Source organism: Callithrix jacchus, chromosome X (genome assembly GCF_049354715.1).
Source record: "Callithrix jacchus isolate 240 chromosome X, calJac240_pri, whole genome shotgun sequence".
In the NCBI taxonomy this organism is placed as follows: domain Eukaryota; kingdom Metazoa; phylum Chordata; class Mammalia; order Primates; family Cebidae; genus Callithrix; species Callithrix jacchus.
Genome location: NC_133524.1, coordinates 68,492,957 through 68,515,645, shown reverse-complemented (window position 1 = coordinate 68,515,645; position 22,689 = coordinate 68,492,957). Strand labels below are relative to the sequence as shown.

The 22,689-nt window shown below is 48.0% G+C and overlaps 1 protein-coding gene across 2 annotated transcripts; it reads right to left on the bottom strand.

Moving 5' to 3' along the window:
- Positions 1–13,906: 13,906 nt before the first annotated feature.
- Positions 13,907–22,431, bottom strand: GJB1 (gap junction protein beta 1). 2 transcript variants are annotated; one of them, XM_008989462.5, is made up of 2 exons: positions 22,380–22,431; positions 13,907–15,405 (listed from the first exon to the last, which is right to left on the bottom strand). In XM_008989462.5, exon 2 carries the CDS (start codon positions 15,387–15,389, stop codon positions 14,538–14,540), a length of 852 nt encoding a protein of 283 aa, XP_008987710.1. In that variant the 5' UTR covers positions 15,390–15,405; positions 22,380–22,431; the 3' UTR covers positions 13,907–14,537. The 2 variants fall into 2 exon arrangements, with proteins under 2 accessions (XP_008987710.1, XP_003735806.1); XM_003735758.6 differs by lacking the exon at positions 22,380–22,431 and adding an exon at positions 15,751–15,862.
- Between the last annotated feature and the right edge of the window lie 258 nt (positions 22,432–22,689).

Below are 22,689 nucleotides of genomic sequence, written 5' to 3'. Positions count from 1 at the left end.
ATCCCAGCACTGGGAATCAATAAGTCGGACGTCAACTCAGAAACCTAATTAGAAAGGCGGTTCATCTACAATGAAGGGAAAAAAACAGCCTAAGAAGGCCGAGTATACTCAAAATCAGAACCCATCAGCAACGGAACAAGCCCTGATGGAAAAGGACTCATCAGCAACCGAACAAGCCCTGATGGAAAAGGACTCATCAGTAACGGAACAAGCCCTGATGGAAAAGGACTGTGTTCCATTATCTGAAGTAGGCTTTAAAAGGTGGATGATAAGAAACTTCTGGGAGTTAAAGGAACTTCTTCTAACCCAATGTAAAGAAACTAAGAACTTGGAAAAAAGGTTCAAAGAAATGTTGAAAAGAATAGACAATATAGAGAGGAATACAAATGAACTTATGGAGTTGAAAAATACAACACGAGAACTTAGTGAAATATGTACAAGCTTAAACAGCCGAATGGATCAAGCAGAAGAAAGGGTATCAGAGGTCGAAGACCAACTTAATGAAACAAAACGACAAGACAAGAATAGAGAAAAAAGGATAAAAAGGAATGAGCAAAGTCTCCAAGCAATATGGGACTATGTGAAAAGACCTAATATACGCTTGATTGGTGTACCTGAATGTGACGGAGAGAATGAATTCAAGCTGGAAAATACTCTCCAGGACATTATTCAGGAAAATTTTCCTAATTTAGCAAAGCAGGACACTATTCAACCCCAGGCAATACAGAGAACACCACAAAGATATTCCTCAAGAAGACCAACCCCAAGGCACATAATCGTTAGATTCACCAAGATCGAAACGAAGGAGAAAATATTAAGGGCAGCCAGAGAGAAAGATCAAGTTACCCATAAAGGTAAGCCTATTAGGCTTACAGCAGATCTCTCAACGGAAACCCTACAAGCTAGAAGAGAGTGGGGGCCAATATTCAATATACTTAATCAACAGAACTTTCAGCCCAGAATTTCATATCCTGCCAATTTAAGCTTTACATTTGAAGGAAAAATAAAATCTTTTAGGAACAAGCAAGTACTCAGAGATTTTATTACCACCAGGCCTGCTTTACAAGAACTTCTAAAAGAAGCATTATACACAGAAAGGAACAACCAGTATGACCCTTTCTAAAAATACACCAAAAAGTAAAGAGCATTACCATAAAGAAGAATTTTTATCAACGAAAGGACAAAATAGCCAGTTAATATCAAATGGCAGCAACCCTAAATTTAAATCGTCCAAACCTCCCAATCAAAAGATACAGACAAAATCTAACGGTATATCCAAAGATATACACAGACTCAAAATAAAGGGTTGGAAAAAAAAAACGTACCAACCAAATGGAGAGCAAAAATAAATAAATAAAAAGCAGGAGTTGCAATTTTCACATTTGACAAAATAGATTTCAAAGCTACAAGGATACAAGGGTAAAAGGATTAATGTAATAATAAGAGATCTTAACACCCAGATACATAAGACCCATAATGAGATTTAGATTCAACAAGACAGAAAATTGATAACGATATCCGGGACTGGAACTAAGATCCAGAACAAATAAAGTCAATAGAGCTCTCCATTTTAAACACACAAAATATACATTATCCACAAAATCTAACGATATATCTAAAGATATACAAAGACTCAAAACAAGGGGATGGAAAAAAACTCACCAACCAAATGGAGAGCAAAAATAAATAAATAAAAAGCAGGAGTTGCAATTCTCACACTTAATAAAATAGATTTCAAAGCTACAAGGATGCAAGGGTAAAAGGATTAATGTAACAATAAGAGATCTTAACACCCAGATACATAAGACACATAATGAGATTTAGATTCAACGAGACAAAAAAATTGATAACGATATCCAGGACTTGAACTCAGAGCCAGAACAAATAAACACAATAGAGGTCTTCATTTTAAACACATAAAATATGCATTAACCACTTTAAACACTCAAAATATTGATCGGCCATTATTGAAACTCATTTTAGGAATGAAGTAATATTCCTTTTTCCCTCTTTTTCTTTTTTTCCCCTTCTTTTTCTCTTTTTCCCTCTAAAAAAAAAAAAAGAAAAAAAGAAAAGAACTGGGTGCTGAAGAAACTCGAGGGGCAGTTATAAGGATGAAGTATGGTATAGAAATGGTTAGTGCTGGCTGGGTATAGTGGCTCACACCTGTAATTCCAGAACTTTGGGAGACCAAGGCGGGCGGATCACGAAGTTCAGGAGTTCAAGACCAGCCTGGCCAACATAGTGAAACCCTATCTCTACTAAAAAAATACAAAAAATTTAGCCGGGCATGGTGGCAAGCGCCTGTAATCCCAGCTACTCAGGAGGCTGAGGCAGGAGAATCCCTTGAACCTGGGAGGCGGAGGTTGCAGTGAATAGAGATCAAGCCAATGCACTCCAGCCTGGGAGACAAAACAAGACTCCATCTCAAAAAAACAAACAAACAAACAAACAAAACAATCCAGCAACAAAAAACAAATGGTTAGTGCTTAACCTTTGGCATCTGCCAGATGTGAATTCCAGTTCCCCGGCTCGGCCCTTTCTTTCCTATGTGACCAAGGCAAGTTACTTAACGTACTTGAGCCTTCGTTTCCTCATCTGTAAAATGGAAACAATATGGATCTTGCCTCAGCGATAGTGAGGATTAAAGGAGGTAATGTAGCGCAGTGCCAGGCATGGAGCAAGTGTTTTAATCCAAGTTCACTCTCATCCATGTTATCAGTTAGATTCTGGCAAGGCCTGAAGGAAAGCAGCAGTGGCAATGGGGACGCTGAGGAGGAAAGGGATTGGAGAAAGATTTGAAAAGCAGAATTACCAGAACTTGTTTATCAGTTAGTTGATTATATTTTAGTGTGAATGAGTTCTCCCAGGTATCTGCGTTTCAAGACAATTATCTCTAACTGAAGAATGAAAGGCTTTGTCCTTTGAAGAAAGCTGGAGCAGAAACAGAAAGGGATTAGGGAGACTTCGGAAAACAAAGTATGTGTTTGGGACCCCTAAAGTGAAGGGAGAGAAAGGGTGACAGTTTCAAAAGCTTATCTTGACTTAGGCCAAACAAGGGTAAGGGATTCTGAATAACTGCCTCTCCCCATCTTCCCTGCACTCCCCAAGTTGCCTCCCTTCCTTCCCAGGGAAGGACAATTTCTGGATCCTGCTCCAGGTTGACATCCTGGGAAGGGCCCTCTCCCCCCAAAACTGCCCTTCCCTGCCTGAATGCAGAGCAGCCCCTTCCTCAACTTTCACCATTTCTCTCTTAACCTTAGGGGTCCTGTACAAATATTTTGTTTTCCAGCATATTAGTATTCAGGGATATTTTCACATCATACGGAGCTCCCCACCTCCACCCCACCCCCTACATCCTGAAACACTTCCTAAAGCAGCCTACAGTGGTTCCTTTGGCTTTTTTGTTTGTTTTTTTTTGAGACGGAGTTACGCTCTGTCGCCAAGCTGGAGTGCAATGGCGCGATCTAGGCTCACTGCAACCTCTGCCTCCTGGGTTCGAGCAATTCTCCTGCCTCATCCTCCCAAATAGTTGTGACTACAGGCATGCACCACCATGCCCAGGTATTTTTTGTATTTGTAGTAGAGATACGGTTTCACCATGTTGGCCAGGATGGTCTCCATCTCTTGACCTCTTAATCTGCCCGCCTCCGCCTCCCAAAGTGTTGAGATTACAGACAGGCGTGAGCCACCGCGCCCAGCCTTATTTGTTTGTTGTTGTGTTTACTTTTTTTTTGAGAGGGAATCTCACTCTGTTACCCAGATTCGAGTGCACTGGCGTGATCTTGGCTTACTACAACCTCCCAAAGTTCTGGGATTACAGGCATGCCCTGGTTCAAGTGATTCTTGTGTCTCAGCCTCCCGAGTAGCTGGGATTACAGGCGCCCACCACTGCACCTGGCTAATTTTTTTATTTTTAGTAGGGACGGGGTTTCGCCATGTTGGCCAGGCTGGTCTGGAACTCCTGACCTCAAGCTATCCACTGACCTCGACCACCCAAAGTGCGGAGATTACAGGCGTGAGTCACTGTGCCTGGCCAGAGTGGTTACTTTGGATTAGAGGAAACAGCACAGGTTTTGGATTAGAATGGGACTAGGTTTTAATTCTAGCTCTGCAGTGCAACCTTTGGACATATTACTTAACCTCTCTGAGTCTCCATTTCCTCATCTGCAAGTATGGGGATAATAATAGCTACCTTGCCAGTACTAAGATTATACATGTCAGTGCTTAATTTAGCACCAAATCTGGCATGTACTAGGTGCTCCATAAACACAGTCTCCTTAGTCTCCTTTCCTTTCATCCACCTAAGCCATTTCTTTCTTTTCTTTCCTCTCTCTCTCTTTTTTTTTTTTTGAAACAGAGTCTTTCTCTGTTGCCCAGGCTGGAGTGTCCTGGTATGATCTCAGTTCACTGTAATCTCCACCTCCTGGGTTTAAGAGATTTTCCTGTCTCAGCCTCCCAAGTAGCTGGGATTATAGGCAGCTACCACAAAACCCGGCTAAATTTTGTACTTTTAGTAGAGATGGGTTTCACCTTGTTGCCCAGGCTGGTCTCAAACTCCTGACCTCAGGTGATCTGCCTGCCTCAGCTTCCCAAAGTACTGGGATTGCAGGCATGAGCCACAGCGCTTGACCCACCTAAGTCATTTCTAAGTCTGATAATAAGGTTTTAGACCATATTATAATTGGGACACATCCTTTTCATTAAAACTACATTAAGAGTTAAGGCATGGCTGGGTGCAGTGGCTCATACCTGTAATCCCAGCACTTTGGGAGGCAGAGGCAGGTGGATCATGAGGTCGGGAGTTCAAGACCACGCTGGCCAACATGGTAAAACCCAATCTCTACTAAAGATACAAAAAATTTAGCTGGGTGTGGTGGCAAGCACCTGTAATCCCAGCTACTCAGGAGGCTGAGGCAGGAGAATCGCTTGAACCAGAGAGGTGGAGGTTGCAGTGAGCCGAGATCACACCATTGCACTCTAGCCTGGGCAACAGAGAGAGACTCCGTCTCAAAAAAAAAAAAAAAAGGCACTCCCCTCACTGCCATCCTTCCACATACATGCGAATGTGGTCATATGTGCCAATACAATAATACATATGCATGCAAACATACAGATTTGCTTGCTTAAGCACACGCACATGACAGTGGATAGTCAGACAGTCAAGAAGACATGTAAGGCCAGGCACAGTGGCTCATGCCTGTAATCCCAGCACTTTGGGAAGCTGAGGAGGGAGGATCACTGGAGCTAGGAGTTTGGGGTACCAGTGAGCTATGATGGTACCACTGCACTCCAGCCTGAGCAACAGAGTGAGACCCTGTCTAAAAAAAAAAGCAAGCGGCCAGGCGTGGTGGCTCACGCCTATAATCCCAGCACTTTGGGAGGCCGAGGCGGGTGGATCACGAGGTCAAGAGATCGAGACCATCCTCGTCAACATGGTGAAACCCCGTCTCTACTAAAAATACAAAAAAAATTAGCTGGGCATGATGGCACGTGCCTGTAATCCCAGCTACTCAGGAGGCTGAGGCAGGAGAATTGCCTGAACCCAGGAGGCGGAGGTTGCGGTGAGCCAAGATCGCTCCATTGCACTCCAGCCTGGGTAACAAGAGCGAAACTCCGTCTCAAAAAAAAAAAAAAAAAAAAAACAAAAAATTAGCTGGGCATGGTGGTGCGCACCTGTAGTCCCAGCTACTCGGGAGGCTGAGGCAGGAAAATTGCTTGAACCCAGAAGGCGAAGGTTGCGGTGAGCCGAGATCGTGCCATTGCACTCCAGTCTGGGTAACAAGAGCGAAACTCCGTCTTAAAAAAAAAAAAAAAGCAAGCATGTTATATAGGTGAGAGAGTTTAACTCAGTGTTTGAGACAGTTGTTGAATAGCTGGAGAAATGGCAAAGATGGTGAGATGAAATAGTAACTGTTTGAAGTGCTTTTTTATATATAATGGACACATTTCATCCTCACTACAGCCCTGTGGCACAAGTACTCATGTTTTACAGGTGAGAAAACTAAGGTCTAGAGTGGCCAAGTAACACGGTCAAACTCACACAGGTAGGAAGTAAACAATGCTCTTTTTTTTTTAATTGCATTTTGGGTTTTGGGTTACATGTGAAGGACATGCAAGATTGTTGCATAGGTACACACATGGCAGTGTGATTTGCTGCCTTCCTCCCCATCACCTATATCTGGCATTTCTCCCCATGCTATCTCTCCCCAACTCCCCACCCCCTGCTGTCCCTCCCCAATTTCCCCCCAACAGACCCCAGTGTGTGATGCTCCCCTCCCTGTGTCCATGTGTTCTCATTGTTCAGCACCCACCTATGAGTGAGAACACCAGGTGTTTGATTTTCTGTTCTTGTGTCAGTTTGCTGAGAATGATGGTTTCCAGGTTCATCCATGTCCCTACAAAGGACATGAACTCATCGTTTTTGATGGCTGCATAATATTCCGTGGTGTATATGTGCCACATTTTCCCTGTCCTGTCTATCATCGATGGGCATTTGGGTTGGTTCCAGGTCTTTGCTATTGTAAACAGTGCTGCAATGAACATTTGTGTGCATGTGTCCTTACAGTAGAATGATTATGTTTTTTTTTTGAGACGGAGTTTTGCTCTTGTTGCCCAGGCTGGAGTACAATAGTGCAATCTTGGCTTATCACAATCTTCGCCTCCCAGGTTCAAGGGATTCTCCTGCTTCAGCCTTCCTGGGTAGCTGGGATTACAGGCATGTGCCACCACGCCCTGCTAATTTTGTATTTTTAGTAGAGATGTGGTTTCTCTATGTTGCTCAGGCTGGTCTCGCACTCCCGACCTCAGGTGATCCACCCGCCTCAGCCTCCCAAAGTGCTGGGATTACAGGCGTGAGCCACCTCGCCCCAGCCAACAATGCTCTTAGTCACTGTGTTACACTGACTGCATAGGGGCTTCAGTTGTGGTGCAAAAATGGAGAACAGTTGGTCACCATTCTGTGTAAATTACCCTTTCTCCTTGAAGTCCACTTTCAAATCATTACGGCCTTTCTTCGATAGTTCACTGTCAACTTTAACACATCTGTTTGTGCAAAGGTCGGCCCTGATATGGATCTCCTGAAGACCTCTACAGTCTGTCCATGATCATGAGTACAGAATTGCCTGTTAGTCTAGTAGGGCCCTAGCTTTTATGTCAGAAGGGCTTCTATGTGTGGTACTGGAGTCCAGACTCCTATGCAAACCTGCATGCATTTCTATGAGCGTCTTCACTGACCAGCCCCGACCTGCTTTGCCAGTCTCACCTCCTACTGCAACCACCCCACTCCTCATATCATGCATTTTCTGCTCTAGTCACAGTGAACACACTCTACTCTCTCAAGACTCTGAACCTGTGCGCATGCCTATGTTTTCTACCCAGCTGCCCTGAATTTCACAGATTACTAAGCACCTACTATGTGTTAAGCTTATGCAAGTGATTACCACACAATGGCTTCTTCTTCTTTCTTTCTTTCTTTTTTTTTTTTTTTTTTTTGATATGGAGTCTCGCTCTGTCACCCAGGCTGGAGCACAATGCAATGATCTCAGCTAACTGCAACCTCCGCCTCCTGGGTTCAAGTGATTCTCCTGCCTCAGCCTCCTGAGTAGCTGGGATTACAGGCACATGCCACCATGCCCAGCTAATTTTTCTATTTTTAGTAGAGACAGGGTTTTGCCATGTTGGCCAGGCTGGTCTCGAACTCCTGGCATCAAGAGATCCACCTGCCTCGGCCTCCCAAAGTGCTGGGATTACAGACGTGAGCCACCACACCTAGCCTCTTTATTTTTTTAAGACACAGATTTTATGAGATAATAAATTTGTATGTCTTTCTCTTTCTTTCTTCTATCTTTCTCTTTCTTTCTTTCTTCTTTCTTTCTTCTTTTCTCTCTCTCTCTCTCTCTCTCTCTCTCTCTCTCTCTCTCTCTCTCTCCCTCCCTCCCTCCCTCCCTCTCTCTCTCTCACTCTCTCTCTCTCTTTTCTTGTTTTTTTTGAGACAGAGTCTTGCTCGGAGTGTAGTGGAGCGATCTTGGCTCACTGCAACCTGTGCCTCCCAGGTTCAAGTGATTCTCTTGCCTTAGCCTCCTGAGTAGCTGGGACTACAGGTGCCTGCCACCATGCCCAGCTAATTTTTATATTTTTAGTAGAGACAGGGTTTTGCCATATTGACCAGGCTGGTCTTGAACTCCAGACCTCAAGAGATCCACCTGCCTTAGGCTCCAAAAGTGCTGGGATTACAGGCATGACCCACCACACCTGGCCTGTGTGTTTTTCTTTTGTGTGTGTGTGTGTGGTGGTTGTAGCAGTATTTTTTAGAGATGAGGTCTCACTGTGAGTAGCCCAGGCTGCTCTTCAAGCGATCCTCCCACCTCGTCCTCCTGAGCAGCTGGGGTTACAATGTGTGTCACTGCACCTGGCACCACATAATATGATAGGCACTCTTATCACATACACCACAATCACGTTGTGGGAATCGAGTGGAGGGGAAGACTCATTTTCTCCAAGGGACTTGGTCAGCGGGGAGAGAAGAGTTGATGGCTTCACAGAGGAAACAAGGTTTGAGATGAGTTTTTAATGATTAGGAGTTTGCCAGTCAAAGGAAGAAAAGGAAACCTCCAAATTACCTTTGGCTCTTCCACACCCCGCAACTCAGACGTGAAGTCCTCTTGTAGGTTCTGCATCCAAAATGTCTCTCACACCTGTCTCCTTCATATTCCTCTGCCACAGTCCTAGTCCTACAGGCCCCACTTGGGCTATTGCAACAGCTCCATAATAACAGGTCTTTTTTTTTTTTTTTAAGAGACAGCGGCCGGGCTTGGTGGCTCACGCCTGTAATGTAATCCCAGCACTTTTGGAGGCCGAGGCGGGTGGATCACTTGAGGTCAGGAGTTCGAAACCAGCCCGTCCAACATGGCAAAACCCCGTCTCTACTAAAAATACAAAATTAGCTGGGCATGGTGGTGCATGCCTGTAATCCCAGCTACTCGGAAGGCTGAGGCAGGAGAATCACTTGAACCTGGGAGGTGGTGGTTGTAGTGAGCCAAAATCATGCCACTGCACTCCAGCCTGGGCAACAAGAGCAAAACTCCGTCTCAATAATAATAATAAAAAAAAAAGAGACAGAATCTCAATATGTCGCCAATTTAAGATTGGTCTTAAATTCCTAGGCTCAAGGAATCCTCCCACCTCAGCCTCCCGAGTAGCTGGGACTATAGGTGTGCCACTGTGCCTGGCAGTATCTGGTCAATCTGTCTTCAATCCCGAGTTCAGACTCCATGCAGCTGGTGGCTGAGCTTCCAAACACATAAGTTTGAAAGTATTACCCCATCATCCTTTTTTTTTTGAGAAAGTATCTTGCTCTGTCGCCCAGGCTGGAGTGCAGTGGCGTGATCTCAGCTCATTACAACCTGTTCTAGCCTCCCCTGCCTCCCCTTTTCTAGCGATTCTCCTGCCTCCACCTTCCAAGTAGCTGGAATTACAGGCGCCCACCACCACACCCGGCTAATTTTTGTATTTTTAGTAGAGACGGGGTTTCACCATGTTGGCCAGGCTGGTCTCAACTTCCTGACCTCAGGGGATCCACCTGCCTCGGCTTCCCAAAGTGCTGGGATTACAGATGTCAGCCACCATGCCTGGCCTTTTTTTTTGGTGAGGGACTCTGTCACCCAGGCTGGAGAGCAGTCACGTGGTCTTGTCTTCCTGCAACGTCCACCTCCCGGGTTCAAGCAATTCTCCTGCCTCAGCCTCCTGAGTAGCTGGGAGTACAGGCGTGTGCCACCATGTCTGGATAATTTTTGTATTTTTAGTAGAGACAGTGTTTCACCATGTTGGCCAGGCTGATCTTGCACTCCTGGCTTCAAGTGTTCTGCCTGGCTTGGCTTCCCAACTTGCTGGGATTACAGGCATGAGCCACTGCACCTAGCAACTCCTGTCATATCTGTAGGGTATTTTTTGCCTCTTTTATTTGCCCCTTGCTGGAATGTCCTCGATCCTTTCTCCACTTGATCCTGTACATTCCCTCTAGCCTAGTCCAGGAATCAACAGGAGTTCAGCTTGGTACAATTGTGTAGCCCCTTCTGCACTGTAGGCCAGGTCTGGCATTTAAGTACTATGGAATCAGTAAATGGAGCAAGCATTCCCCTCTAGCCCCCACTGTGTGCACCCAGGCTATCTGATTGAGCATCTGAACCAGTTTGTGGTTGCCATGCCAATTCTCTATGGATACCGCAGCTTGCTTTGAAATCCCAGCTCAGCTGGCTGGAGGCCTTGACTACTCTTCTAGCTCATCTGCCTCTGTTCCCTTGCCCCCCAGCTCCTGGCGTCTCTGCACATAGACACCTCTAAAAGATCATAGATTTCCTAAAAGGACCAGTTCCATGAGCTACAGTATGCAAGAACTTCCTGTTACTAGTCCTTTTCTACCCCCTAATCAGACCCCTTGAATATTGACCCTTAAATGAATCACGCTCAAGTTTGCAACCTCTCTTGGACTTTGCTGTTTGGACTGCTGTCCACTCCGGGGGGGAGCCAACACTATTATTGCCAAATTGTTTCCACTACCTTCAGCCTACCTGAACCAGCCTCACTCCTTTCTGGCTCATTGAGAATTCTAGTTTAAGGCCATGGTCTCGGTGCTTATGATACTGTCTTACCTTACTTTACAGTTAGTTCACAACCAGCTTTTGAACCCATCTTGTCTGATTCTCACAAATGTTCTGTGAAGGAGGTAGAGGAGGTTACTATTAACTATCTATTGGAGATGAGGAAACCAATCTGGAGAGGGTAAATATCATGTGTCCAAGGGGAGGGGACAGAGCTCATCACTGAAGAGCGAGGTCTCCTAATTCCAGTGTCCTCTCCACAACCCAGGTCACTCAGCACATTGAATTTCTACTGCGTGACAGAGAGCACGCCCGATTTGCCATTAGCCTCAATGTTTCTCTGTCTCTCTATCTCTCTTTTTTTTTTTTTTTTTTTTTTTTGAGACAGAGTCTTCCTCTGTCTCCCAGGCTGGAGTGCAATGGCGGAATCTTGGCTCACTGCAACCTCCGCCTCCTGGGTTCAAGCGATTCTCCTGCCTCAGCCTCCCGAGTAGCTGGGATTATAGGCGCCTGCCACCGCGCCCAGCTAATTTTTGTATTTTTTAGTAGAGACGGGGTTTCACCATGTTCAGGCTGGTCTCAAACTCCTGACCTCATGATCCGCCTGCCTCGGCCTTCCAAAGTGTTGGGATTACAGGTGTGAGCCACGGTCCCCGGCCATTTTGTTTTATTTATTTATTTATTTATTTATTTATTTATTTATTTATTTTGAGATGGAATCTTACTCTGTCACCCAAGCTGGAGTGCAGTAGTGGGGTCTTGGCTCACTGCAACCTCTGGCTCTCAGGTTCAAGTGATTCTCCTGCCTCAGCCTCCTGAGTAGCTGGGACTACAGGCACACACCACCACGCCCAGCTAATTTTTATATTTTTAGTAGAGATGGGGCTTCACCACATTGGCCAGGCTGGTCTGGAACTCCTGACCTTGTGATCCGCCTGCCTTGGCCTCCCAAAATGCTAGGATTACAGGCATGAGCCACTGCACCCGGCCGTCTCTCTCTTATACTCTTGTGACAGAGCCTCAGATTTGAAAAGTCAGGCTTGACATCAGTCTAACTCTGCCTCCTAGCTTCCTGAGACATTGTGTCCAGAAGCTTCCCTCAGAGTTCCTTGGGCCTGCTCCTACCTAGTTCATGGAACCCAGGAATCCTGTGTCCCCCACTTGGGCTGTAATACCCAGCCTGATAGCTTTATTGTCCCACCACTGCCCCCTGGAGAGAAAAGCCTTGAAGTTGGAGCCTCTTTCCAAGGAGGATTGGTAGGATTTTTGAAGAGAAACTACATTTCTGACATGATGATGGGGTTAGCATTTATTAATGTGGAGAGGGCATGAGGTTCCCTGCTTCCGCCCAGGACCAGGATAGATTTTTTTTTCTTTTTTTTGAGATGGAGTTTCGCTCTTGTTACCCAGGCTGGAGTGCAATGGCGTGATCTCGGCTCACCGCAACCTCCGCCTCCTGGGTTCAGGCAATTCTCCTGCCTCAGCCTCCTGAGTAGCTGGGATTACAGGCACGCGCCACCATGCCCGGCTAATTTTTTGTATTTTTAGTAGAGACGGGGTTTCACCATGTTGACCAGGATGGCCTCGATCTCTTGACCTCGTGATCCACCTGCCTTGGCCTCCAAAGTGCTTGGATTACAGGTGTGAGCCACAATGCCCGGCCTCTCTCCTTTCTTTCAATTTAAAAACAAATAGAGATAGGGTCTTGCTATGCTGTCCAGGCTAGTCTCAAACTCCTGGCCTCAAGCAATCCTCTTGCCTTGGTCTCCCAAAGTCTCCTTTCCCTCCCTCCCTCCCTCCCTCCCTCCCTCCCTCCTTCCTTCCTTCCTTCCTTCCTTCCTTCCTTCCTTCCTTCCTTCCTTCTTCCTTCCTTCCTTTCTTCCTTCCATCTTGACAGGGTCTCACTCTCTGGCCCAGGATGGAGTGCAGTGGCATGATCATGTCTCACTGCAGCCTCAACCTCCTCCTGGGCTCAAGTTATCCTCCCACCTCAGCCTCCGAAATAGATTGGGACTACAGGCACATGCCACCACACCTAATTTTTTTTTTTTTTTTTTTTTAGAGATGGGGTCTCCCTATGTTGCCCAGACTGGTCTCAAACTATTGGGCTCAAGTGATCCTCTCCCCTTGGCCTTCCAAAATACTGAGACTACAGGCATGAGCCACCACATCCAGCTTTCCTTTTTTTTTTTTTTTTCTAAAGGAGAAATCTCAAATAAGGAAAACTTCCATGCTTTCTCTCTGAAGAGGACAAACTGTTTCAAGGGAGAACAATTCAGATGAGATTGTGTCTGATTTTCTCTTCCTTTCTGATATCCAGTACTTCCTACATGAAGTCCAGATACTCTGAGAGGGAGTGGCAAATAATTTCTCCTATTCAGAGGTGAGGAAGCTGAGGAGGTAAACTTGGGGGAAAACTTTTACTCTGATGAGCTATTTGTGGGGGCAGTGACTCTGAGGAAACCCCTGCAAGGCCTTGTTACTTGGAGAAGTCTTTTAGGAATCCCAGAAGCACAGAGTGTTGAAGGGAGCTGGGAGAGGTGCTGGGGCAGTTTTCATTTGCTCATAAGGAAGCTGAGGCTCGGGGAAGGGAATGCCTTGCTGCTAATTAATAGCACCAGGATGGGAGCACAGCTTTTCCAAGTCTCAGCCTGGGGCTTTTCCGACCACAGCTGACAGGGGAGGGTGATGCTGGTGAGGAAACTAACTGCTGCTGTGAAGTGTTTGACCTGTGGGGGAGGCATTAATTCCCGAGAGAAGGAAACGGGGAAAGTGGATGGAATTAGGGGCTATGTCCAGAGGAAAGGGGTTAGGGTCATCGTGCAACCCAACAGGTGGTCTGTGGGGCATCAGCTTGTAGGGGATGCTGAGTTTGGAGGGAGTAAGGAGATAGATCTCCAGGTGTGTAGGGGAGGGGCTCTTGCCAAGGTACCCAGGGAATGTGTGCCACATTCTGGGGCATGAGAAATTTCCCGATCATTTCTTGTCTCTCCAGAGAGAGTTGTCATTTTTAATCTTTCTAAAATCAGAGGAAGGAGGTATGTAAATGAAATCCCAATAAATCTGTTATCAGACAACGAAAAAGACATGAACCATCACAACAAAATCAACAGGCGGAAGGGCTCATGGGCTGGCTCTGAGGCTCCCAGCGCAGCGGTTCCTCATTTGCAGCTTCAGCTTCTCAAGTAACTACTTATTTTGCCCTGTTCCTTTCTTAATCAGTAAAAAAAAAACAACGCCAGCTCATCCTGGGGGAGGTCAGACGTTGCAGGAGAAAGAACTTGAAAAACACACAAGCCACCTCTTCATTTACTGTAAAATCCTGTTTAATGTGTAACATTTTAGGCAGAGAGAGGCCTTGGGGACTAGAGGCAGAGGCGGCCCTGAGCAACCCCCACTCCAACTTATCTGCCTGCTTCTCCCTCCTTGACTCCCTCACTCCAGACACCTCCTCCTTTTCCTTGTGGCCAGCAAGCACTATTCCTCATTTACTAGTGCTCACCACCCTCCTTTCTCCACCCACACGTCCACAGCACCCCCGCCCTCCACTCTGCTTGCCCACATCCCTCCCCACTGATGTGACTCCAGAAAAGGGTATCTGACAGCACAGGGTTAAGATTAGTTTCATAATTGCAGACGCTGTTGGAGCATCCTGTCTCTTGTCCCCAGTGATCCCAGGGAGAGGGAGAGGGAAGGGTGCAGGCAACAAGGGCAGCCCACACCCCCAGTAACCTTGAGCACTGGCATAGGTGGCCTCCAACTCCCCAGCCCTCCAGCTCCTCAAATGAAAGGCTCTGGGAGGGAGGGAAGTAGCCAGGGAAGGAAGGTTTTGATCGAGTAATCCCCAGCAGGCAGAGGCCTGTGCACCGGCAGGGGAGAAGGAGGGGCGCACTCAGGGCAGGGGCGGGGGCAGGATGGGAGGTTGCCTGGTATGTGGCATCAGCAGGCCGAGCAGCGGTCACTCTTCTCAGCCAGCCCGGCCCCGGTGCCAGGGCTGCGCCGCAGTATGTCTTTCAGGGAACCATCCTGCTCGCTCAGCAGCTTGTTGATCTCATTCTGCTTGTATTCAGGTGAGAGGCGGTGGCCAAAGCCCGAGCCCTTGCGGGAGGGCGGATTGGAGCGGCGCTGGGCTCGGCGGGCACAGGCCCGGATGATGAGGTACACCACCTCGGCCACATTGAGGATGATGCAGATGCCGGAGGCGGCTAGCATGAAGACGGTGAAGACGGTTTTCTCCGTGGGGCGGGACACAAAGCAGTCCACTGTGTTGGGGCATGGGTAGACGTCACACTTGACCAGCCGCACCATGGCATAGCCAGGGTAGAGCAGATAAAAGACATACATGAAGACAGCCTCGAACAGCAGCCGGAACACCACGCTGATGACATAGGTCCACCACAGTGTCCCTGAGATGTGGACCTTGTGCCTCTTCACCTCTTCCAGGTGTAGGGGGTCCCCATGGCCCTCAAGCCGCAGCATTTTCTTCTCTATGTGTTGCTGGTGAGCCACGTGCATGGCCACGAGGAGAGCTGGGGTAGAAACTAGGATCAGCTGCAGGGACCACAGCCGCACATGGGAGATGGGGAAGAACTGGTCATAGCAGACACTGTTGCAGCCAGGCTGGAGGGTGTTGCAGATGAAGGAAGACTTCTCATCACCCCACACACTCTCTGCAGCCACCACCAGCACCATGATTCTGAAGATGAAGATGACGGAGAGCCATACTCGGCCAATGGCAGTAGAATGCCGGTTCACGCCACTGAGTAAGGTGTACAAACCTGTCCAGTTCATCCTGCCTCATTCACACCTGCAAAACACCAGCCATGAAGCAAGCTATCAGAAAGCTGGGGCGGAAAGCTGGGCACCATAGCACTGTCTGTCCCCCCAACTCTTCCGAGAGCCAGTTGCAGGAAAGGAAGGATGGTTATGACTTTCTCATCATCCCATCTCCCTTGCCAGCCTCTCGTCCTCCTCACTCACTTGACTTGACCTCCCTGAGGCCCATCCCCCTTCTTTGCTTTCATCCAACATTCTTTCCTTACCAGCCCCTTTCTTTGCCAAGCCCATCTTGTTCCGATATCAGCCATCCCCTATGGCTGTCCCCTAGCTCCTTAACTCCAGACCTGGGGCAAACTCAACAAAGCCCTCTTACCTTGGGGAGCGCCTATCCCTGAGGCCACCCAGACAGGTCCCCTATGGTCTCATGTCTGTGCAGGGGGAGTGGTCCCTGGGCTCCGCGCCTGCGTCCCAATTCATCACCGCCCGGTGCTGGGGAGTCATATGCTGCTTTATACCCAGTGTCTGCACAATGAGACCTTTGTGGGGCTCTGAACAACGCCCTTTAGAATTCAGATCAAACGCCCTGACTTCCGCCCACCCTACACACAGAGCACTTGTGTCCCAGCGCCGGACACCCAGCCTGCACCCACCTGTTCTGTGCCCGCCCGGTCCATCGCCGCACCCGCCCCATAGCCCCACCAGAAGAATGGCCGTGGCGGGGGGAGCTGAAACACAGGCAGGTGTATGTGAAGAGGGGACCCCAGGGGATCGGGAGGCTCTGGGCTGAGTCCCTCCCCCATGGTCCCATCAGAAACTTAAGGTCAGCAGGATTTTCCCTGAGGCTTAGATCCCCTCCAGAATATGGAGAGGAAAGAGCTCATATTTATCAAGTCAGGAACTGTGCTGAGCATTGTTCCATACATTTTTCTTTCCACCCATTTAGCAAGCCTGTTATCCCATTTTCCAGATGAGGAAGCTGAAGCTCAGATAAGTAACTCCTCAAGGTCACACTGTTACAAAGCAGTAGGATAGGTAGGATGAAACAATGTATCTGAGACAGAAGTCTTTCTACAGCAGGCTCCTTGGGGCTTTGCAGGTAGTGTCTGCAAAAAGCAAAGGCTAGCCATTAAAAAAAAAAAAAAAAAAGGCTAGGTGCGATGGCTCACACCTGTAATCCCAGCACTTTGGGAGGCTGAGGCAGGCGGATCATGAGGTCAGGAGATGGAGACCATCCTGGCTAACAAGGTGAAACCCCATCTCTACTAAAAATACAAAAAAAAAATTAGCCAGGTGTGGCGACACGCGTCTCTAGTCCCAGCTACTTGGGTGGCTGAGAGGCAGGAGAATCGCTTGAACCTGGGAGGTGGAGGTTGCAGTGAGCGGAGACTGAGCCACTGCATGCCAGCCTGGGTGACAGAGCAAGACACTCCTTCTCAAAAAAAAAAAAAAAGCAAAGGCGAATCTGTGAGCACATTCCAACTCCAGTGTCACAGAGCAAACCTTGACTGTCTCTTTGAGTTTCAGGAAAGAGAACTCATGCAGGGGGTGGTCAGCTGGGTACATGGTGAGCATAAGCCAGAAGGAGAAAGCAAAAGGTCACTGAGCAAACAGACGGTCAGGAATCAGGCTTACCTACAGTCACATAGCTTTAGGTTTAGGATCCTGGTTCTTCACTTAATGTGACCTTGGGCTAGCTACTGAACTGCTCCGAACCTGCTTATTCATCTACAAATGTGGTTAATACCCAGGTTTATTGTAAAGTTCAATGAGACAACCTGCCAAAGTTCTTAGCCCAGCTCCAGGATCATAGTTGGTGACCAAAGGGGTTAAGGATCGTCTCAGGGGCCAGGCGCAGTGGCTCACACCTGTAATCCCAGCACTTTGGGAGGCTGAGGCAGGTGGATCACTTCAGGTTGGGAGTTCAAAACCAACCTGGCCAACATAGTGAAATCCCGTCACTACTAAAAATACAAAAAATTAGCCAGGCGTGGTGGCATATGCCTGTAATCCCAGCTACTCAGGAGGCTGAGGTGGCAGAATCACTTGAACCTGGGAGGCGGAGGTTGCAGTGAGCCACGATCGCACTACTGCACTCTAGCCTGGGAGACAGAGCAATTAGCTGGGACCACAGGCATGTGTCACCATGCTTAATTTTTCTTTTCTTTCTTTCTTTTGTTTTTTTTTTTTTGGAGAGATGGAGGGCTCGCTATATTGCCCAGGCTGGTCTTGAACTCCTGGGCTCAAGCGATCCTCCCACCTTTGCCTCCCAAAGTGTTGGGATTACAGGCGTGAGCCACCTTGAGCAGCCCCAAGTCCTGTTGTTGACCCATAGGGTCTGTCTGACACCCCATTGCTGCCCATCCCCCAGCCTGAAGTGCATATTGCAACCTCGTGGTTTCAGGAGCTTGCCAGTTGCTCTAAGGAGGAAATTCTCCTCCATCCCTTAGGCAGGCTAAGAAGGCTTCTCCCACCTACTGCCACTTCTGCCATGAAGTTGCAAGGAGATCATGCTAGAAGCAGGAAACTGGATGTGAAGAGGACTTGAAGCCCTGGACCACAGGAAATGCAATGGTCCAAGGAGTCATTTCCTGACCCCAGAGCCTGCTCCACAGCAGGGCAAGTGAAAGCTGCCTCATATTCAGCCCTGGGTGGTCCTCTGTGCTATAGAGGAAAGGGTTAGGGTAACAGCAACTGCATTGGCTGGGCGCAGTGGCTCACGCCTGTAATCCCAGTACTTTGGGAGGCCGAGGCGAGCAGATCACCTGATGTCAGAAGTTCGAGACCAGTCTGGCCAACATGGTGAAACCCTGTCTCTGTTAAAACAATAACAACAACAACAACAACAACAAACCTAGCAATTGCAAAAGTTGGGAAATGAGATGAAAGAATCTGGGGAAAGAAGGACAGTTCACAGGACATAGATTACTTCTCAAAACAAGGTTTCTTCATTTAGCTAAAATAAATAAATAAATTAAAAGCCTTAGTAAGTTCATGTCATGTGCTAACCAGCATGGGGAAGCAGGGGTATGTATGGGTGCCCTTTCTCCCAAGCCTCGCAGTCTACATGCAAAGCTGCTGCACTAGGCACCACAGTTAGCCATAAAGAAATGCTTCAGGTGGTGAGATGTGTTACACTCTAAAACAAGTGGCCAAAGAGAATTATTAAGAATAACTGGGCCGGGCGTGGTGGCTCATGCCTGTAATCCCAGCACTTTGGAAGGCCGAGGCGGATGGATCAAGAGGTCAGGAGTTCAAGACCAGCCTGGCTAAGATGGTAAAACCCCATCTCTACTAAAAATACAAACAAAAAATTAGCTGGGCGTGGTGGTGGGTACCTGTAATCCCAGCTACTCAGGAGGCTGAGGCAGAGAATTGCTTGAATCCGGGAGGCAGAGGTTGCAGTGAGCCAAGATTGTACCACTGCATTCCAGCCTGGGGGAAAGAGCGAGCCTCCATCTCAAAAAATAAATAAATAAAAATAACCTAGGCCAGGTGCAGTGGTTCACACCTGGAATCCTGGCACTTTGGGAGGGTGAGGTAAGTGGATTGCTTGAGTCCAGGAGTTGGAGACCATCCTGGGCCATATAGTGAGACCCCCATCTCTGTTATGTTAAAAAAGAAAAGAAAAGAAAAGAAAAGGCCAGTGCAGGGGCTAACGCCTGTAATCCCAACACTTTGGGAGGCCGAGGCAGGTGGATCACCTCAGGTCAGGGGTTCGAGACCAGCCTGACCAACATGTTGAAACCGCATCTCTACTCAAAATACAAAAATTACCTGGATGTGGTGGCAATGCCTGTAGTTCCAGCTACTAGGGAGGCTGAGGCAGGAGAATCACTTGAACCCAGGAGGCAGAAGTTGTAGTGAGCCAAGATCGTGCCACTGCACTTCAGCCTGGGTGACAGAATGAGACTCTGTCTCAAAAAAAAAAAAAGAAAAAAGGCTGGGTGCAGTGGCTCACGCCCGTAATCCCAGCACTTTGGGAGGCCAAGGTGGGAAGATCACGAGGTCAAGAGATCGAGACCATCCTGACCAACATGGTGAAACTCTGTCTCTACTAAAAATACAAAAATTAGCTGAGTGTGGTGGTGCACCTCTGTAGTCCCGGCAACTGGGAAGGCTGAGGCAGGACAATTGCTTGAACTGAGGAGGTGAAGGTTGCAGTGAGCCGAGATGGTGCCACTATACTCCAGCCTGGTGACAGAGACTCTGTCTCAAAAAAAAAAAGAAAAAAAAGAAGAAATAAATAATAAAAGAATAATCTGGCTAGGTGCGGTGACTCATGCCTGTAATCCCAGCACTTGTTTTTTTGTTTGTTTGTTTTTTGAGACAGATTTTCGCTCTTGTTGCCCAGGCTAGAGTGCAATGGTGCAATCTCGGCTCACCACAATGTCCGCCTCCCGGGTTCAAGTGATTCTCCTGCTTCAGTCTCCCGAGTAGCTGGGATTACAGATGTGCCACCACACCCAGCTAATTTTGTATTTTTAATAAAGACGGGGTTTCTCCATGTTGGTCAGGCTGGTCTTGAACTCCCGACCTCAGGTGATCTGCCTGCCCTGGCCTCCCAAAGTGCTGGGATTATAGGTTCGAGCCACTGTGCCTGGCCAAGCTTTTTTTCCTAAGGTGCTTTTGTTGTAGCAATTGACAATTCTTTTCCTCTCCTTCAGCCCCAGAATTTTCTGTTGCCTCTTGAGTTGGTCTGCTTTTCCTTTCCTTACTTTTCCTGGGCTGTTTCCTCAAACTATAAAGCAAACCTTAGCTGTTCTCTTTTCTCTGCCCTTCAGGGATGTGCCACGGACATCCTGGTCACCACCGAGTTTCTGGGTTCTTGTAGCTCTCCGCCTCTTTTCTTCTCGAGGCTTCTGGGACATAGCCAGTAGCTCCCTGTGGGGCCTCTAAGGACCCTTGTTTGGGTGCTGTGATCTCAATTTTTGCTGATCCCTTTGGAAGGAGAACTGATCCCTATGTCAACATTGATACCTCAAGGATTTCATTCTAAAAACATTCAGGGGAGTGACCTGATTTTGAAATCCAAACTGTTTTTGTGACTTTGGGTTAAAGTCCAGGTATTGATGTACTCTGTGTTGCTCCAGGCGTGTTTTGCTCCTCTCATGTTTAATTAGACAGGACTTCTCTGGCCTTGTCAGTCTCTGGCCCTGTCCCCAAATTTAGATTTGTCCTAGCACTCAAGCACAGTTCAAAATCAGCTGATCTCACTTAGTTTTACAGCAGTCCTGTAATATTATCCCCATTTTTCAGACAAGGAAGTTGAGACTCAGAGAGGTTAAGTAACTTCCTTCAACGGCAATTGCACTGCTGCTAAGTGGTAGAATTAAGTTCCAAATTTATTTTCTTACCTCAAAGTCTTTGTATACAGCACTGCTTATGGCAGCCTCTCTTCCTTTAAGGAGTTTGCATTCTGAGACCAGGCCTACTATTCAAAAACCCATACACTTTCCTGCGTGTGCTGGCACATGTGCACGCGCACACACACAGGTTCGTCTAGTCTGTCTCTGTCTCTCTTTCTGCCCCCCATCCTTCCTTCCAACTCCAGGAATATGCTTGTATTTGGGGGTTTGGGGAAGAGGAATGGGCTGGGCTGGATGAGGTTGCATTCAGCCTTGGTCCCATGCTCCCTTCCCCATTTCACAGGCAGTCACTGGTCAAGAAGGGACATGGGGCTCTCTTTGAGATTTCCTTAGGAATTTCTGGATGACTTCATCAGTTTTGTGTGGCTAAGGCCAAATTCCTCCAGCCCTCTTCCCCTTCCCTGGCTTCTCTCTCCTGCCTCTGCCCTGCAGTTCTACAGTATCTCAGTCACTGGACCTAGCCTCTCCACCCTGCCATACATCTTCTGTGGCCAGGCTTGGGTCAGGTCCAGTCTAACTCATTGCAATTCGTTCTTTCCCCCTCTCTGCTGCGGATTTTCAGAGAGCTTCTGCTCATGCCAGCTCCCTTCCCCATTGTTTGGACACTACTCTCTTACTCCTCCATCACCCACCTGACTTGCTATTGCTCTCTGCGTGGGTTATTATAACAGCTGCCATTGATGGAGTGCCCCTGCGTGTATGTTCATGGACTCTCATGCTCACAACAACCCCGTTAGCCATGAGCTATTGTCTGCAATTCACAGGTGAGGCAAAGAAGACTCACAGAAGCTGATTAACTTTTTACACAGGTGATAAGCAAGTGCTGGAGCTCGGCCTAGGAATCGTATTCGCCCCTCACCCAAGCTTGGGTCCCTTTTCCATTGCCAGACTGCATTCTTATCTATACTTCCATCCGTTAAAACCCCTCTTGTCTATATTGTCCTCTCCTCATCTCATTTTCTAAGTCCACACATTCTGCTGTGCCATTCCCAACAGATGCAACAACTTTCAAACAGCTGGGGGACATCCCTCCTTTAGATCTCCAAACCATCAATTACTCCAAGTTCAGCTTGAGGCAGTCTGCCTCCTTCAAGAAAATTGAAACGCACCCTCCCAAATCCTTGGCCCTGTTGGCTAACCCTCTGCAACCTGCTGAGCACGCTCCTCTGTTCATCCACATGCAGCCCCGTGTTGGGTGCATGCCTGGTTTGCCTTGTAATCAGGGAAGGAAAACAGCACCTGGCAGTGCCCAACATTCGCACCAAACCCTAACCCTGTGTGGCAGGAAATGTCTCAGAGAGACAAACTTGGCCACCTTGCACCTAGGGGGTCCCTCAAGTCTTCCTGCAAATCTGTCCCTATGGGAATGAGGGGAATCTTTGGCTGGAAGAAAAAGAGTGAGAGGAGAAGCAACTTTGAACCTGGAAAGAGGCTGCAGAGAGAGGCTAAGCAAGCCTGGCACCTGGCAGGACGGGCCTCACCCCAGCTTCAGAGGGAAGCATGGAAGGGACCTAGGTGGTTGAAGGTGGAAGTCAAGAGAAGGCAAGACCCAGCCCCATTTCCGGCCCCCATTTCCGGCCCCCTGAGCCACATCAGCCCTCACTGGCCCACCTCCCTCAGCCCCCAGTCTCCTCACCTCCCTGTCACTGCCACACCTGGCTGCTGCTGCCCTTTCCCAGAGAATGTCTGCAGGCGTGTCTGCCCTATGCCACCAGGTACTGTCAGCCCAGCCCAGGGGAGGGACAATGAGCTTAGGGCCGGAGCCAGAAATGGCCCACAGCCCAGGAGGAACCAGACAAACATTAACCAGCCCTACCTCCTCACACTCACAATCATTAAACAGGATTGATCCTCTGAGCTCCCAATGGATTTGGAGAGACAGATCACATAGCCTGGAGTCGCTGCCCTGTCCCAAAGGAAGACAGGCATCATTGTCACCCACCCAG

Coding starts and splice junctions, on each gene's coding strand:
- GJB1 (XM_008989462.5), bottom strand. CDS start 15,389: ATGAACTGGACAGGTTTGTACACCTTACTCAGTGGCGTGAACCGGCAT.